The 19,778-nt window shown below is 38.6% G+C and overlaps 1 protein-coding gene across 35 annotated transcripts in view; it reads left to right on the forward strand.

Moving 5' to 3' along the window:
- Window positions 1–19,778, forward strand: part of CD44 (CD44 molecule (IN blood group)) — a 106,964-nt gene that overhangs the window by 53,729 nt on the left and 33,457 nt on the right. For 17 of the 35 annotated variants that reach the window (XM_078853265.1, XM_078853268.1, XM_073347963.2 and 14 more), the window contains 7 exons: window positions 6,671–6,790; window positions 9,112–9,231; window positions 10,539–10,664; window positions 11,565–11,678; window positions 13,460–13,678; window positions 15,515–15,736; window positions 18,222–18,443. In XM_078853265.1, coding sequence (XP_078709391.1) covers window positions 6,671–6,790; window positions 9,112–9,231; window positions 10,539–10,664; window positions 11,565–11,678; window positions 13,460–13,678; window positions 15,515–15,736; window positions 18,222–18,443 — 1,143 coding nt within the window. The remainder of the gene's footprint in view (window positions 1–6,670; window positions 6,791–9,111; window positions 9,232–10,538; window positions 10,665–11,564; window positions 11,679–13,459; window positions 13,679–15,514; window positions 15,737–18,221; window positions 18,444–19,778) is intronic. The other 18 variants (XM_078853271.1, XM_073347962.2, XM_073347968.2 and 15 more) reach the window with 14 other exon arrangements.

The raw sequence follows: 19,778 nt of genomic DNA on the forward strand, positions 1-19,778 counted from the left end.
TCTTAGTGTATTTAACTTCACTGTGACAGATATAGACTCACACAAAGATGGTGCAGCTGGTGAAGACTCAGTGCACGATTTATTAAAACCTGGATTTTTTCCTGCAGGGGAGAACTAGATGATAAGGAACAGCAACCGCCTCATAGTAGTAAGGATAATAATGGATAATCCTTCTATATAATGAGTTTTATTTTAAGTCTATAGATATAGCTAAGTAAAGAGCCACACTGGAATTACGACACTATCCTTGGAAGGATGACGTATGCCAGCTGGTCAGCCTTTCAACTGATGGTTTGTCATTCTGGATCAGGTGATTATGTTTGCCATTGATTCCAGAAATGGATTAAGCAGCATGATGACCTATATGGTTGCTCGGAATAGGGAACAGGGAAGAGATTTCTCTGCTCTACTGTAGGGTTTTCATTTTGGAAAAACCCTGTATTCAGAGTTCCAAAAGTTTTCAGAACTTGCGGCATCTAGCTTTACTGGTGCACCATTAACGACATTTTAAAGAAACTCTCAAAAATATTTCTCATAAAACCTCATTGTGGTTCCTTAGTGTGACCTGAAGTGGGAGACAGGGTGTTCACTAGATTTCTACAGACACAGCAGGCATTTCCTTTATCTCTGAGTTTATGACCACTTGATTTCATGACTAATGTAGTTAAGAGAGGTGGGAACCATCCAAACCCTCAAATCTGAACACCTCTGTTTGGTGAAATTTGATTTCAGAGTGGGTTTTAAATCTGAGCTTCATGGCTGACTTTTATCTGTATCATCAGCTTACCCAGAAGCTGTGTTCCAAACTTCCCCAGACTTTACTGGAGGTCAGATCTGAAATCAAGCACATTTTGACTCAATATCCATGAACAGACTATGATACCATATTAGATTTTCTGCTCTGAGAGGAGCAATATACTCTTGGAGCAAAAACTCAGTAACATATCAGGTAAGGCAAACGTGATTTTTCTTTATTGTTATGTTAATACATTAACAATGTGGCTTTTGCTGAGGTAGGGTTTTGTGGAAACTGTAAACTCTCGCTCTGTGTACAGATCTCTGGCAACACAAATGTTTAGGATTAGAAGATGGAAAATATATTTTAAATACATTAGGGTATTTCCGATATTTTTGTTTTCTTGAATTTATTGGTGTTTGTGGTGATATTTTCTCTGGCTAAACTTCAGTTCTAGCAGATGGCTTTATGCCCATTGCCTATACTCTAGTTCAGCATGGTATATATTCTCTGGGCAGGGACTTTTGTTTTCCTTGCACTGGTAGTCCATTGTACCCTAGCTCATGTCTTCATCCTGCTCTCATAGATATGGCATGTTACTCTTGCTACTTGATCTTCCATTATTACTGCTAGTCCTTTTGCTGCATCGACTTCCTTTTCTGTTGCTGCAGCTGCTTTGCCCATTAGTGCTGGGTTGTGCTCCATCAATCTCACTCCTCCTGATCTCAGGATGATGTGACTGAATTGATGAGAAAAAAAATGAACAGAACAGAAGGTGCTTCTGGCTGTCATCCTCTTTCTCTACAATATAGAAAGGGAAAAGACAAAGATGTATAAGAAGATCAAAAGGTGAAAAAACTATTGGAGGTGGTGGGTCAGTAAATAAGATGTTCAATGATTGATTCATCCAACATCGCAGCATACGAGGACTCTCATAATGGAAACTCTACTCAAGGCCAACAGATGCCTGGATTTATTCCTTCACGGCAGCACTCTGCAGATCACAAGGGAGAGCATCTCTACACCTCCACTGCTGGCCAGGGTAATCCATTATAATAATGTTATCTTATGTGCTCCATCTACTGCCTGTTGAGAAACCTGAGCAAAAGAGGAACTCCAAACGGCAAACTCCTTGATGGCAAATGGCAATTAATCAGCTTTTCTCATCCTATTTGTGTTTTTTATTTATTACTAACTCTATATGGAATCCCCTCTTGTTGGAAGTTTTTAAGAACAGCCTAGACAAACACCTGTCAGGGATGGGCTAGATGTACTTAGTCTTGCCTAAGCACATAGGGATGGACTAGATCAGTGCTACTCAAAGTGGTGGTCCACGGATCGGTGCCTGTCCACAAGCCATCGGCTGCCGGTCTGCGTGCACATTGGAAAAAAAAATTGCCGGTCCACCACATCAGATAGCTTGAGAAGCACTGGACTAGATGACCTCTTGAGGTCCCTTCCAACCCTATATTTTTATGATTCTGTGATTCTATATTCTATGGCCAGATCCTGAGAGGATGCTGAACACTTGTAACTCCTTAATGTAGGTCCTCAGCGTCTCTCAGGATTTAGCCGAGTACAAGCAACGCAAACTTTATCTATAATTTTATGCTATCACCCATTCGAATTAATATGGTAAATTCATCATTAAAGGGATTACTCAAAAGGGGATGACTCATAGACAAAAGTGGTATCTCGGTACCATAAGCAATTTTCTTTATTAGTTTGTTTCTGGATGAGTGAAGAAATATTTTGTTAGTGGATGACTTGAATAAGTGAACAGATTTAGTCATTTTAAAAAATTGTAAGTTATAGTAAGGTATTTATTATATTTATCCTGCTGAATCATACAGACAAAAAGAGAGGAAAATTTGTACTTGGTCTGCACAGTGGGGTTTTTTTTTTTAATTCTCTGTCATTGAAGATATTTTAGTCATGTATTTGTCCCTTCCAAGCTATTCTCTCCTCCTTCTTGATCCTACAATTAAATCTTCATAATCCTGTACATATGACAACTGTCATGACTATCTCTTGACATAAAAATCATAATTATGCCACAAATTCATCTTTATTTCAGAGAAGGAGGCATTATTTTGACTTTCTTTGCTAGTAGAATACAGTAATTTCTGTTACTGTGAATGCTTCACCATTATTCAGGGATAATTTCCAGCAAATCACAATTTCTTCCAGTAAAAGCGTAAAATCTGTTGTAAAAACAAGAAGAGATGAAGATATAATTGTCTGCGTGCTGGCTCATTATCCAAAAGTTCATATCAGGTTTAACATCATCACAGCAGATGAGGACTCACAGAAGAATATTACACGTGGTGAAGATTCTAGGCAAAGTCCCCTAAACCGTGGCTCTCTTCCTGAAGGAGACAACAATGAGGCGAAGGAAGGACATCCCACAAGCACCTGTAAGGATATTGAATTATAATCCACTTGGTTAATTGATTTTATATAACTCTTATGGACCAAATCAGCTTTAAACTCATAAAAATAGCACTAAGCACCACATTTGTCTATAATAAGCATAGGACTAAATCCGAAGGATCTTAGTCTATTTTTTCTCAGACCTTACTTGGGCAAAAATTGACTGATTTTATAAGTCCCCACCCTTGACAAGATGTCAAAGGCCTCTTGCAAAGTACTTCTGGTGCAGAAGTGTCATTCCTAGAGAGATGACTTTGTGCTGTGCTTAGTCCAGAAGTATCAATGGCAACACAGTGACAATTAGGGTTATTTATATTGGCAAGCAGGGAGTAAACTTCTCTGCTTTTTACCTGGGTTGACATTTTAAAAGCCCTGTGTTCAGAGTTCCATAGCTTTTCTGAACTTGTTTCGTCCATCTCCGACATGCACCATTTGTAACATTTTAAAGATGGAACTATAAAATGATTTTTTGTGTAAAACATTGTCACCATTTTTGAGAGAGTAATTCTGTAGAAGAGAGTTAAATTTGCCACATCTCCACAGATGCCGGAGGTATTTATCTTAACAGTTGATCTTTATTAGTGCCATATTTTTAGCTTAGTGGTATAAATCTCAACTGTAATTAAATGGTGTATGAGGAAGGTGCGTCTCTCGACTGAAATCAGTGACACGCCCTGCTTCAGAAGCTATGTCTTTTGCTGAGTGTTGCTGAGAAAGTCCGTGACACTGTGTTTAACTCATTTCTAGCTGTGAGAGGGGCAATAGCATATGAAGGGTGTAATAAGTGTCTAGCACACAAGTATCTTCGTAAGAGACTGGTTTTATTTGCTGGCCTCAGTCACATGATATAGGTCAGGTTTACATAGCAGAGGTGGGAATGCCATGAGTCCACTGCTTCATGTTATGAGTGGGATGGAATGCATAAAAAAATCTGTAATGTTTAAAGTCAGATGCTGTTCAAACTTTTTTTAAAATTGTTTTTAAAATACTGAGTTTGATTTTACTGGCATAGAGTTATGTGTATGGAGATGTGGGTGTCCAATTTTGCAGTCTGGTCTTTGACAACATAACTTGAAGGGAGAAAATTATCTAAAAGAACTAAAGGCCAGATCTTGCAGTCCTTACCAAAGTCAGGGGCATCTCGCTTACATAAAGACTGCAGTATTTGGCTTTAAAGTGTAACTTTGGGTTTTTTTTCTTGGTTTCTTGCTGTTTTGTGGTGGGAATCTTTGTGTCTTCATCTATCTTTGAGCTGATGGGTTTGCGTACAGCACTCTTCGCACATACTGTATATTCTCTGGGTTTCCTTGCACTAATCTTTTACAACATGCATTGATGCCAGATGCTCCAACCTTTATCTTGTACTCATATTCATTTCAATATTGTCATATTTATTGGCCAATTCCTCTTACCATTTAATTCAGTGGCTGAACTTGTATTGATTTCTATTGATTTCAAAGGGAGCAGGATTAAACCCTTTGTTTTTTGGTGGAAGTGTGCACAAATTTTTAGCTTCTATATGTAAGGCTGATATATTGGTAGTACTTTTGTACTTCTTCCTGATAAGCATATCTCTGTCATCCAGTAGTGATGGTGCAGTGTTTCTGCTATCCTTGGAAGGTTTTCATTTCATTAGGTGACAAACTAGCTGGAAAAAATATGGTTTTTTGAATCTTTTGAATTTTTTTGCATTGCAGAATAAACACTCTTCTGTCTGCTTGTTAGAATTGGTTAGTTGTAATTACAAAACAATAAGTGAATTTAGTTTTTGAAAGCAATACAGTTTCAGTGTCATTAACAAAAGATGAGTTAGAGGAACAATCAAATAACAGAAAGGTTGCTGCTATGTGGTCTGCCACTGCTGCTTCTGTAACTTCCTTTGTTCTTGCTACTTTGCTCTGTATTACTGGAAGAAATTCCAGAAAATTCACATTTCCTGATACCAGAAGTGGATGGATGGGAAAACCAGTGATACAGCTGAACAAAGCAGAGGGTCATCTCTATTTACCTCTTCTTTCTCCACTATATACACGAGTAAAAAACAAAGCCCAGGTGTAGAGAACAACAACGAATGGGAATCATGTAAGTTAAGACTCATCAGTGAAGTGCTCTACATTGATTTCACTATTGTCCTAACAGCTGTGGATCGCCACCATTACACACATCATGAAACCACCACCCACGCAAAACCTTTTTTTTCCCCATGGTGGCATTCTGTAAGTTCCAAGGAACAGCACCTGACAACTGCCAGTAACGGCAAAGAATTTATATAATTTCACCTAAGCAGCTTTGCTTAAAGTCTGTTGATAAAGCTGAGTAGAAGGCAGCATGGAAGTATATATGAAGTGGCAGCCAAACAGCCTTTCTGATACTGTGTTGGCTTCTTATGTGTTTTTCCTGTTTCTGTTTCCAATAAGAATAACTCATTCTTTTATATTCACTATGTATTCACTGGAACTAATCTGTTGCGTCTTGAGGTCCTAATCTAGTGCACTTTTATATAGCATGTGCAAAGGGCAAAGTTTATTGGAAAAACACAAGTGACAATGTGCATACTAGATAGCTAGCTGCTGGAGTGATAAAAACATTTAAAATGTGCATAATAATAAATATCTTGGCTTTAGAACGTAACTTATTTTAAATGCATATGTGGCATATCTGTAGCAACATAAACCCTTGTTTCTTACTGAGAAAGAATATATTTTGTTGGTAGCATCACAGGAATAGAATAACAAATATGATTATGTTTACAACTACAAATTATGTGAAAGGGATTTCTTAAGATTTCTTAATTGGAACTGTCACATTGAAATAGAGAATATATATATTAAATGTACTTGGCCATTATTTTCCTTGGTTTCCTAAGTTAATTTTTTAAATGACGGTATTCTTCCTCTAAGCCTGGATTCTCCATTGGCTTGATCCTACACTGAAGTCACCATAATCCTATACTTGTTACATCAAAGTCAGAGCAGGATTAAATTCAAGGAAGAATATATGGGTTTTACGAAGAAAAAATCCTTGATCAATCACAACTAGTTTTTAGCATAAGCCAAGATCTATTAGGCTTTGTTAACAAAGGGCCACATGCAGAACAAGTAGGGCTCTCAGTGACACCCGAGAGTGTATACTGATAGAGAAACTTTTATGGTTGAATGACATCAGCCATCTCTTAGAGTGATAGGCTTCTACCTACGTTGACTTCCACTGTTAGCAGGATGCTTTCTCTTATTGTGGTTTATTGGTGGAGGAGTTTGTAGTGATTTTATGCCTGGTGAACAAAACTGTGATGTTAATGGATGTTTTATAAAAAAGTTATGTGTGCAGAAGCTATTTCTGTGCATAAAAAGAAAGGTCCCCAACTTTTCTTCTCCTCTTATTAGACATGTACCATTAAAAATGAGACCATTGTAAATGGCAGGAGAAATACAAATGAAACTGATAATGGGTAGTAGTTTGGCAGATGAAAAGTTCACAGTACATTTAACATCATCACAACAGATGTGAACTCACATGACGGTGGTGCAGATGATGAAGATTCAACTGAAGAGACTTTAAAACCAATGGTACTTCCTGGATGGGACATAAATGATGTCAAGAACGAGTATCCTACAAGTACTAGTAAGGAAACTGAAATATATATCTGTTTTGCTCTATGTGCCCTATTCTTTATAGCTATATTGAAGAAAGAGTGGTAATGTTTTCAGTAGAATCCAACTCTGGAAAGTTGTCCTTTGGAAGGAATCCACCTGAAAAGAATTTCTAGTGCTGCATATTCAGGACAAATGACTATCTGTAGAATGAATAGTAGCCATCGTTGCTCGGAATTGGGAACAAGATGGAACATCTGCATTCTACATATGGATTTCATAAAAATAATACTGTGTCCAGAGAAGTACAAATATTCTGAAAAGGTCCTGAAGTCTGCACAGTTACTGTAGAATTATATGATTTCTACAGATGTGCATACTTGACTGGCATTATAGATCAAATGGGAGAGGAGTGAGTTCCAGTAATTTACATGATGCTCTGTTTGAAAACGTATTTCCTTTTTAAAATGTTCATGAGATCTGTATGGAATAATAATAGTTTATGTCTTGCTATTGGAGGACAACATTTTATGCATTGCATCAGCCAGAGGAAAAGTTCAATAACTTTTACTAAAAAGCGTTTGTTTCTGAAGTGGATTTTGCTGGTGCTTGTTTGTGTGCAACGTGGCTCTTGCTATAGGCCTGGTCTTTGGTAACATCAACTTAATCAGGATCTCCATGGACAAAAAAGCTAAATTAACACTCAGTTTTCTTGTGGGACATTTTTTCCCTTTCTCTTATCTGGATGGTTTTTTGTTTGCTTGGTTGGTTGGTTGGGTTTTTTTGTTTTTGTCTCTGTTGCTTCATCTGTTCTTGTGCCGGTGTTTGGGTGCTGGTTCCAACTGTGCTTTTAGTCACACTTATGCAGCCCAATGCAGACTACATGGACTTCTGTGGTGTTTGCAAGGACATGTAATTGATCTGGGCCACTGTAGCTGAGCACTGTGTATATTGTTGGGACTGGGACTATTGTTTTTTCTTGCAACTAATCAGTTAGCAAACGCACTGATACCAGAGTTTTATGTCTTTAACGTGCACTCATATTCAGCTTATTGGCATGAGCATATTTATGGGTGAAAGTGTTGATGGATTTTAACTTTGCAAGGAAAAGGTGGCTCAGCACATAAAAAAGATCACCAGTGATTTAACCATAGTCTTAGCAGCTGTGAAGCCCATTTATGAGGAAACCTCTACCCAACCTCACTGGAATCAATTTGCTGACTCGTGGTGGTGGTGGTCCCATCCTGACCACAAGGAACAGCAGCCTACTCAGGCAACAGGGGGTAAAGATTTTAAATATTAAATCATGTACTTTGTCTACAGTCTGAATAAATAGCAGCACAGAAATACCAGCTCCACAAAAATATCCAGTCACCATGAATTTGTATTTCTGATGCCATATGAGTTCCATCTTTAATCTTAAATTGTATTTTGAATGGGAAAATATACACCCCACCCTTGCCTATAACCTGTAATATTACCCAGATGACCCTGGAAGACTTGGTCTTGGCTATGAAGTAGTCATATCTTAAAAAGAAGAAATTCTGTATAAATTAAAGTGATATTTGGACTTCAGAAGTTCTCTTCTTTTCATTGTTTGTGACATGCCTGTGATGATTTTTTTTAGCTTATTTCTAGCTGACAGGATAAATATTTTGTTCATTGCATGAACAAAGAAACAGAAATAGTCTTTTTTAAAATGTACATTGCAGTAAAGGATTTAATCTGTTTTTATATGTCGACTTTCACCGTGAAGATGATTTGGAAAGAAGAGAGCATTTATACTAAACTAAATGAACTTGAAACTGTACTTTTCTGCGACCCTTTGTTATTCAAGATAAAACTCTTTTGTCCTATCACCTCCACTGTAACCCAAGAGAATTAGGCCTTCCTAAAAACAAGACTATATACATCCCTTTAACTTTTATTGACATCTTGGAATATTTGTTCATAGCTCCAGAAACAACTGGTTGTGTTGGTTTTATGTCATCAATTATCCCTGATTTTAGGGGAGCATTTAAATGCTCTTGATTAGTTTTTACTCCCATAATCCCATTTCTTGTAGAACACATTTCCTTCTGCTGTTGTGGCTGTTTGGCCAATTGTAGGGGGTAATAATCTACATTCAGAACATTGTAGCTGCTAAGGGAAAGTCTGATGTTACTGAGCAGTTTGCCAGATTGAAAAATGGATGTTTTGTGCATGAGAAAGAAAACCCTGTCCCCTTTGCTACATTTCTTTAAGATGAAAGAGCTGACATTAGTAAAGACAGGAAAAAATAAATTTGAAAATGATGTGGATGGTTGCTCAGCAAATGGAAACTTCATAGTACATTTAACATCATTATAACAGATCTCAGCTCACATGATGATGGTGCAGATGGTGAAGACTCAACACAGGATCCGTTAATACCAGTAATTTCCCTCGGAGGGGACAACAGTGATGACAAGGAACAGCACCCTCCAAGTAGCAGTAAGGATAATGAAATAATATCACGAATTTAGACCACAAATCAGCAAAGCATTTATATGCACATGCTTAACTTTTAATATGTGCTTAAGTCCCATGGAATTCAATGGGAGTAGTCACCCTCTTGAAGTTTAGTATGGTGAACTTCTGTCCCATGAAGGGAAAAATTCTAAACTAACACAAACTCAGTTTCCTTTGGGATTTTTCTTTCCTTAAGGTCTGGAATTTCCTTTTGCTTCATATCTCTCTGTTCCCATGTTTAGTGTACATTCCACATGCTTGGCCAACTCTGCTCTTACCCATGCAATTTGTGTGGACTTCTTTGGTGTTCTGTGGTGATTTCACAGGCATGTAAGTAATCTGGGCTATTGGAATTGAGCATTTTGGCCTTAAATTTCAAAAGTGACTGGTGATGGGAGGTTTCTCCATTTTTCGGTGCCCGATTTCAGATACCTTAAAGCAACCTGATTTTTAGAAAGTGCTGAGCACTTGCCCATGCAGATCAGACCCCTGTAAATTGATACCCAAACTCACTAGACACTTTTGAAAATTTAGGTCATGATGTCTTTTTCTGGACAGACTATTTTGTTTTCTTGTACTAGTCTTTACACATGAATTGATGCCAATTCTGCACACACATTCATGTTATTATTGGCATGATTCTACTTTCAGGTGAAGGTGTTTCAAAGCTTTCAGCTTTGTGGTATGGTTTTGGTGCTGTTACTAGTTGGATTTTTTGAGCATTATCTCTTTGTGGTTCAATAACTGCACCTTTAACAGGAAACGTGGGATGTGCCATACTTACAAAGTATTTTACTAAGCACTGGAATGAGATCAAATTACATTTTCCCTCTCTATGTTCCTGAATTGGCTAACTACCTAATTCTCTAATATAGCAAAAAAAGGATACAATTACAAAATTAAATTAATGTCCCCACCTACAGTTAGATGGATCAGTGTAAGAAAATTCTGTAAGTTCACTGGCTACAGTCAAACCTTAATTAAAAGTGCAAGTTGTTGCTTCTGCCTGTTCAGTTACTGCTGCTGCTTTGCCATGAAGACTGTGGTATTCTGTAGCAAGAACCTACCTTCCAATACCAGGATGATGTGGAAGAAGTGGATTAGAAAATCGATTAACCTGTCAACAAACCAGAGTTCCCACTTGACTCTGCTCCAGTTTCCTTGCAATCTGTATATTTGTAAAAGAGATATATTGGATATAGAAAAGAGAAGAACAGAAGCTGAATATATTTAGGTTAGTGGCTGAGCCAGTAAAAAAATCACAAATGATTGAACCATTGTCCTAACAGCTGTGAACCCGGATCATGGTGCACATGAGGAAACCTCCAGCCAACATGAGGGGAATCCGTCCCCTGACATTTGGTGGTGGTCCAATACAGATCACAAGGAGCAGCATCCAACCACAGCAACTAAGGGTAAATCATATGTCTTTTTAACTACTAGTGTTTGATTAAGATCATCCAATAAATTAAGTAATAAGCCACTTTACAATTCAAATAATGACCTATTGATGTCTGGTGGCTGTTAAACAGCCTTCTTAATGCTCCATAAGGGAGAATAATATATTTTCCTTCAGAGTCTACTCTCTTAGAGCAGGACTGTGTCTGGAATGCACAAGTCCACACTGGGAAAAAGTGAAGTGACACTCCCCAATGAGAACACCTGAGTAGACCCTTCCTGATGAGGCACATACCCACTGCTATTCCCGTGCTCTTGATTTAGAAATCTCTCTTTGGCACATCACTTGTTCACTCCCAGAAACTCTGCAAGGTTTATGTGTTCAGTTAACCCTGATTCTATGCTCCTTTTTATTTTGACCCCCATTGTTAGCAGCACACAATATTTTTTGCCTTAATGGCCCCTTGGTCCGTTATAGATGGAAAAAATTACAGAAATCTCATGCCTGCTAAATAGAATCATGATGTCAACAGATGTCATAATGACCTGAAAACCCAGAGCTGGCTGAGGGTGAGATGACTTTCACTTATTGTGTCATGTCAGAATTACATTGTGGGTTCTTCAGGGAAGGGAGCATGTCTCTAATTGCTTTATGAGTTTTTGGCACATTTTGGGGTGCTTAATCATAAATGCTATAAATAAGATAAACAATAATAATCATCATCATCACAAACAGCAACAGATTTTCTTCTACAAAGAATGCACCTCTATCACATTCTTTCTTTGCTAAATAAATCTCTAAAAAAGCACAGCCTATTATAAAGGCAAGAAAGAATAAAGATGAGAATTATTTGAGTGATGATGGTGGTGGGTCAGCAAATGAAAAGTTTACAGGTGGTTTAACATCATTGCAACAGATGAGGATTCACAAGAAAATGAAACAGATGATGAAGATTCACTGCAAGATCCATTACACTCTGGATGGGACACAAATGATGACACGGAACAGCACCCTCCAGTTACCAATAAGGGTAATGAATTCTAATAGTTTTATCTAACTTACTATATTTAAAGCAAAATGACATACCTCAGTAAAGAGTGGCATCTGGTGCCATTTGCACAAGTAAGCTAATATGTCACATAGACCAGACAGCTCAGAAATCTGTCAGGTGCCACCAGAAATGCAGCTATAGTCTATCAGTGTTTATGGAATAAAGGGATGAAACATCCCTGCTGTAAATCTGTGTATTCAGTTATCTACTGTGCAATATTTAAAACAGTGTAATGATCATCTATCACATAATTAGTTCTCCTGTACTGTCCGTACTTTATGCCATGAACTAGGAGATGAAGCTTATATTTTACTGGGAGAAGACAGGAAAGTATAGGTGTTGAAAATAAAAAGCTCAGTTATGGTTATCAGTAAAGAGTTTTGTTGTTTATTTTAAAGATCTTATCAATATTTGTGTTTCTGAACTTGGTTTAGGTGTGTGGAGAGACTTTCAGTGGGTTCTTTTTTCAGCAGGGGATTTCATTAGGAATTCAATAAAGAATGCCTAATGAAAAACTCAGTTTGCTTTGGGATTTTTGTTGTCTTCATTGGCCTGAGTTTTGGGAGTTTCTGGTGTTATTTATTTATTTATTTTTTGCTTCATCTCTCTCTGTGCTGACTATTTATTATATCCTTACTACGCCTTCTGCCTTCTGTGATTTCAGTGATGGTTGAAAAATTGTGTCCCATTGCAACTAAGAACTGTATTTAGTCTCTGATCACCTTGCATTGACCATTTATAAACTGCATTAATGCCAGAGGTCTCTGTCCTTATCTTGTGCTCAGATTCCTCCTAATTTTGGTATTGAGCTATTGGTAGATTTTAACTCTTTTGGCTAAAGTTGGTGGTGGAATGTTACTTACGGACTTTTTGTTGACTGCATAGCTCTCTGGCTCAACAACAGAACGTTTCACACTAATCTCTGAGCTCAGTATTAGCACTTGGCAAGGATGCATTATTCAAATCCAAATCCTTCATGTTATTTGTTGCAGCATTATCCTTCAAACTTGAGTTAGAGGGGCAAGTTGTTACAACAACTGCATTAGTTTTGTCACTGTTTCTGCTGTAGTTTATTCTTCTGTTGCTATTGTTTTTCCCAATATCACTGGGAAACTTCATAGAAAGAAAACAGCTCCTGAACAGTGGTGTGATGCAAATGGATGGATGAGAAAACTAGTGATACTACAGTAAAAACTATGCATCCATCTTCAATGCTCTTCTTCTACACTATGTATATTAATAATATATTACTGATGCATAGGAAAGAAAAGCAAATGGCTAATTGAGTGTGGGTGGTGGCTCAGCAAATATACATATCCCCTTTGAGACATCCATTGTCCTAGCACCTGTGGATTCCTGACATGCTGCAGTCCTGGAAACCTCCAGCTACCCTATTGAAAAAAATCCTCGTACATTTCCATTATTAAATGTCTGTTATAAGATCAATATAAACAAATGGTGAGCAAATGTGGTTGGTGGCTCAGAAAACAAAATATTTGCAATTATCCAAACAAATTTGGGTTGTCCATTACCATTGATATTCTTCTCAGCCAAATCATACTTCCTGAACAAAAGAAGATCTTGTTGGTTAGGATTAAACCAGAGGGCACCTTTTACTCTTTTCTCCTATCCATTGCACATTACACATATATAACTACACAGCTTCTTGCAGAAATAACTGGGACAGGAGTTGAGAATAATGTGAGTGGCAGCTCAGCAAATTTTAAGTTCACAATCTATTTCAAACATACCCTAAACAGATGTGGATTCCCATGGTGATCCCAAGCGTATAGAATCAACCCAAGAGCCTTTGTTGCATAATGTTTATCATGGAGGGGACAAAGATGAGGACAAGTATCCCACAAACACTACTGTGGATAATGTGAAGCCTGAACTTTTCCCTACAAAGGAAAGAGATCATTCCTCTTCAAGTGAGATGGTGAATAATGAAATAGGACTCAACACATCTACTCCTACAGGTATCAGTCAGAATAATGAACTGTAATCATTTTATCTCCTTGTAGGCCAAACTCTGGGCCCAGATTCTCAGCTGGTGCTAATTGGCATAGCTTCATTGACCATGATGGAGTTATGCAAGTTTAAACCAGTTGAGGGTCTAGTCCCTAATGTCCATAATTGCAAAGTGGACTTTTTTGTGAAAGAGACTTTTGCCAGACTAAGGACTGACTATCAACAGAATAAAGACTTTAGGACTCTCGTCCAGTAGTAGCAGAGATCCTGTTACTTACACATCCAAGTCATTATACTACAAGATGTTAATTAAGTTTATTACTAAATTTGGGTGAGGGAAGTACTCAGATTTCATTTGCAGAGTTTCGGCCTCTAGAATTGTATTTTGAATTGGCCTATTTGGTGTTAGTGATGGTGCTATGCCAACCTTTGGCATATGTCTTTCAGTAAGAGTAACTTCAGAATCTGAGCATTCTTACAGGTGTTCAGAAAGGAGAGTAGAGGGAAATGTTACTACCTGAGAGTCTGAAAAAACTCCACGTTCGGTGTTCTTAGATACAACTGAACCTATTTGTGGCTTTTGTACACTTTTTGAAAAATTTGATTGATGAATTTCAAAAAGCTAATTCTCAAGATCATTCAGAATCAAAATCCCAGTTGCAGTCTGAATAGAAAAGTAACCACAAGGTCCTATGTTGTGAGCGTATACCTAGTCCCTTATTCTATCACCGCTACTGTTAGCTTGGAAGCAGTAACCAAATGAATCTCAAAGATCAACAAAAAGGAGGACTTTCTGCATCTATCCACATGTTCCTCTTCCTCAGAAACAGTTTCTTTGGCTAATTATACATGAAATGTCTGTCATCTGATAGGTTGTTCTAGGCTGTGAGATGGCCGGCATCATATGGATGGCATCAAGTGGAAACAGTGTGCATTTGATAATACTTTAAATATGGAGTTGTGTGATATATTTTTATTGTATTATTACAGTTATTTTTTTAGTGAAGGTTGTGTGTTTGGAAAATGCCTCCTCTATGGTGTCATGATTGCTGACAACATTGTGCCGGCTTAGAGAGTGAAGGGAGAAAAAAAATCTAAAATAACCAAAAATACACACTTTACTGTGTGATTTGTTTGTGTGCTGCTTTCTTGACTCAAGGTTATGTTTGGTGGGATCTTTTGTTGTCTGAATTTCTCTGGTGTGATTTTCCTGCTTATTTCTTTCTGCTGCTGCGTGGGTACCTAACTGCATCCGGTGCAGTGGACTTTTATTTTTCAGTGGAAATGATTTACAAAATGGCTTTGTAAAGTGCCTTCTCCCTTTACTCTGCAATCACATTTAACTTGCCCTTGCAATCATGTTTTCTGGTGAAATGGTTGGTGGTTTATACTTTTGACATGGTGGTGGTACTCATGGACTTTTCTGGCTGCTTTTCTCTGTGGTATGTTTAATAAGGGGTAGGACACTTTCTATATTGCCTCAATGATTGGTTTATTTGTCTATATCATCAACTATGAATAAAACTATGATGTAGATTTTCAAATCTTCCCTCTTTTCCCACAATGCCTCAGCAAAATAACCTCTCTGCGTAGCACAAATATGAGCAGCTGTACGATAGTGAAACCGATACAACAAAAAATCAAAAAGTTGTTGGCACATCCACTTTTACCAATCCTTATCAGGGTCCTGGAAATGGATGATTGAGATGGCGGTGATGTGGCAGAGCAATAAATAGGGCTTTACTCCTAAAAGGTGCATTAGGTAACAAGAACTGAAAGTAACGGTAATGGTGTAAGTGGTTCTGCAGATATTAAATTCAAAATTGATTCAACCATTTTTACAGCAGTTGTGGTCTCCAATGAAGGTGCCAAAAATGAAGATGCAACCGAAGATCCTTTCTTGCATAATGTTTATCTTGGAGGGGACAAAGATGAGGACAAATATGCCACAAACACTTCTGTGGATAGTGTGAAGCCTGAACTTTTCCCTGCAAAGGAAAGAGATCATTCTTCTTCAAGTGTGACAGTGAACAATGAAATAGGACGCAACACATATACTCCTACAGGTATCAGTCAGAATAATGAACTGTAATCATTTTATCTCCTTGTAGGCCAAACTCTTGGCCCAGCTTCTCAGCCTGTGCTAATTGGCGTAGCTTCATTGACCATGATGGAGTTATGCAAGTTTACACCAGTTGAGGGTCTAGTCTATAGGCGGGAAAACTTTTTGGCCTGAGGGCCCCATTGGGTTTCCAAAATTGTATGGACGGCCGACTAGGGGAGGCAGTGTTTCCCCAGATTTTCAGGTGTGGCCCAGCTCCCACCTCCTATCTGACCTCCCCTGCTTCTTGCCCCCTGACAGCTCCTCCGGGACTCCTGCCCCATCCAATACTCCCCTTTCCGCTTATGGCCCCCCGGTACTGCTACCCCATCCAACCACCCCTACTCCCTGTCCCCATCCAACCCCCCTGTTCCCTGCTCTCTGACCGCCCCAACCCCTATTCACACCCCCGCCCCCTGACCAACCCCCTCTCCAACTCCTCTGCCCTCTATCCATCCCCTATGCTCCCTGCCCCCTTACTGCTTTACCGGGAGCATCGGTGGCTGGCGGTACTACAGCCACGCCGCCCAGAGCACTGGGTCAGACCACGGCTCTGCAACTGCGCTGCCCGGCCACCCATAAAATTGTGCCGGCGGATCAGTGCGCGGGGGTTGTGGGGGTAGGGGGACAGCGGGAGAGAGGCCAGGAGTGAGCCTCCTGGGCCAGGAGCTCAGGGGCAGGGAAGGAGGATTCCATGGTCTGGATGTGGCCCACGGGCCGTAGTTTCCCACCTCTGGTCTAGTCCCGAATGTCCATTACTGCAAAGTGGACTTTTTTGTGAAAGAGACTTTTGCCAGAGTAAGGACTGACTATCAACAGAATAAAGACCTACGACTTTCGTCCAGTAGTAGCAGAGATACTGTTACTTTCACATCCAAATCATTATACTGTACGATGGTATTTAAAGTTTATTCCTAAATTTGGGTGAGGGAAGTACTCAGATTTCATTTGCGGAGTTTTGGCCTCTAGAATCACATTTGAATTGGCCTAGTTGATGTTAGTGATGGTGCTATGCCAACCCTTGGCATATGTCTTTCAGTAACAGTAACTTCAGAATCTGGGGGGGTGGAGGGTGAGAAAACCTGGATTTGTGCTGGAAATCACTTTAGATAAGCTATTACCAGCAGGACAGTGGGGTGGGAAAAGGTATTGTTTCATATTCTCTGTGTATATATAAAGCCTGCTGCAGTTTCCACGATATGCATCTGAGGAAGTGAGCTGTAGCTCACGAAAGCTTATGCTCTAATAAATTGGTTAGTCTCTAAGGTGCCACAAGTCCTCCTTTTCTTTTTGCGAATACAGACTAACACGGCTGTTACTCTGAAACCTTTCAGAATCTGAGCATTCTTACAGGTGTTCAGAAAGGAGAGTTGAGGGAAATGTTACTACTTGAGAGTCTGAAACATCTCTGCATTCTGTGTTCTTAGATATGACTGAACCTATTTGGGTTGTGGCTTTTGTACATTTTTTTCAAAAATTTGATTGATGAATTTTAAAAAGCTAATTATCAAGATCATTCAGTGTCAAAATCCCAGCTGCAGTCTGAATAGAAAAGTAACCACCAGGTCATATGTTGTGAGCGTATACCTAGTCCCTTATTCTATCACCACTGCTATTAGTTTGGAAGCAATAACCAAATGAATCTCAAAGATCAGCAAAAAGGAGGCAAATTGTGCCGGCTTAGAGAGTGAAGGGAGAAAAAAAATCTAAAATAACCAAAATACACACTTTACTGTGTGATTAGTTTGTGTGCTGCTTTCTTGACTCAAGGTTATGTTTGGTGGGATCTTTTGTTGTCTGAATTTCTCTGGTGTGATTTTCCTGCTTATTTCTTTATGCTGCTGTGTGGGTACCTAACTACATCCGGTGCAGCGGACTTTTATTTTTCAGAGGAAATGATTTACAAAATGGCTTTGTAAAGTGCCTTCTCCCTTTACTCTGCAATCACATTTAACTTGCCCTAGTAATCGTGTTTTCTGGTGAAATGGTTGGTGGTTTATACTTTTAATATGGTGGTGGTACTCATGAAACTTTTCTGGCTGCTTTTCTCTGTGGTATGTTTAATAAGGTGTAGGACACTTTCTATATTACCTCAATGATTGGTTTATTTGTCTGTATCATCAACTACGAATAAAGCTATGATGTAGATTTTCAAATCTTCCCCCTTTTCCCACAATGCCTCAGCAAAATAACCTCTCTGCGTAGCACAAATATGAGCACTTGTACGATAGTGAAACCAGTACAACGAAAAATCAGAAAGTTGTTGGCGACATCCAACAACTTATCAGAGTCCTGGAAATGGATGATTGAGATGACGGTGATATGGTAGAACAATAAATAGGGCTTTACTCCTATAAGGTGCATTAAAGAGACAAGAACTGAAAGTAAAAATAACAGTGTAAGTGGTTCTGCAGATATTAAATTCAAAATTGATTCAACCATTTTTATAGCAGCTGTGGTCTCCAATGAAGGTGCCAAAAATGAAGATGCAACCCAAGATCCTTTCTTGCATAATGATTATCTTGGAGTGGACAAAGATGAGGACAAGTATCCCACAAACACTACTGAGGATAGTGTGAAGTCTGAACTTTTACCTGCAAAGGAAAGAGATCATTCTTCTTCAAGTGAGACAGTGAATAATGAAATAGAACGCAACACATATACTCCTACAGGTATCAGTCAGAATAATGAACTGTAATCATTTTATCTCCTTGTAGTCCAAACTCTTGGCCCAGATTCTCAGTCTGTGCTTTTGGGATAGCTTCATTGACCATGATGAAGTCATGCAGGTTTAAACCAGTTGAGGGTCTAGTCCCTAATGTCCATAATTGCAAAGTGGACTTTTTTGTGAAAGAGACTTTTGCCAGACTAAGGACTGACTATCAACAGAATAAAGACTTTAGGACTCTCGTCCAGTAGTAGCAGAGATCCTGTTACTTACACATCCAAGTCATTATACTACAAGATGTTAATTAAGTTTATTACTAAATTTGGGTGAGGGAAGTACTCAGATTTCATTTGCAGAGTTTCGGCCTCTAGAATTGTATTTTGAATTGGCCTATTTGGTGTTAGTGATGGTGCTATGCCAACCTTTGGCATATGTCTTTCAGTAAGAGTAACTTCAGAATCTGAGCATTCTTACAGGTGTTCAGAAAGGAGAGTAGAGGGAAATGTTACTACCTGAGAGTCTGAAAAAACTCCACGTTCGGTGTTCTTAGATACAACTGAACCTATTTGTGGCTTTTGTACACTTTTTGAAAAATTTGATTGATGAATTTCAAAAAGCTAATTCTCAAGATCATTCAGAATCAAAATCCCAGTTGCAGTCTGAATAGAAAAGTAACCACAAGGTCCTATGTTGTGAGCGTATACCTAGTCCCTTATTCTATCACCGCTACTGTTAGCTTGGAAGCAGTAACCAAATGAATCTCAAAGATCAACAAAAAGGAGGACTTTCTGCATCTATCCACATGTTCCTCTTCCTCAGAAACAGTTTCTTTGGCTAATTATACATGAAATGTCTGTCATCTGATAGGTTGTTCTAGGCTGTGAGATGGCCGGCATCATATGGATGGCATCAAGTGGAAACAGTGTGCATTTGATAATACTTTAAATATGGAGTTGTGTGATATATTTTTATTGTATTATTACAGTTATTTTTTTAGTGAAGGTTGTGTGTTTGGAAAATGCCTCCTCTATGGTGTCATGATTGCTGACAACATTGTGCCGGCTTAGAGAGTGAAGGGAGAAAAAAAATCTAAAATAACCAAAAATACACACTTTACTGTGTGATTTGTTTGTGTGCTGCTTTCTTGACTCAAGGTTATGTTTGGTGGGATCTTTTGTTGTCTGAATTTCTCTGGTGTGATTTTCCTGCTTATTTCTTTCTGCTGCTGCGTGGGTACCTAACTGCATCCGGTGCAGTGGACTTTTATTTTTCAGTGGAAATGATTTACAAAATGGCTTTGTAAAGTGCCTTCTCCCTTTACTCTGCAATCACATTTAAC

The sequence above is a fragment of the Lepidochelys kempii genome, chromosome 6 (genome assembly GCF_965140285.1).
Source record: "Lepidochelys kempii isolate rLepKem1 chromosome 6, rLepKem1.hap1, whole genome shotgun sequence".
Taxonomy (NCBI): Eukaryota; Metazoa; Chordata; order Testudines; family Cheloniidae; genus Lepidochelys; species Lepidochelys kempii.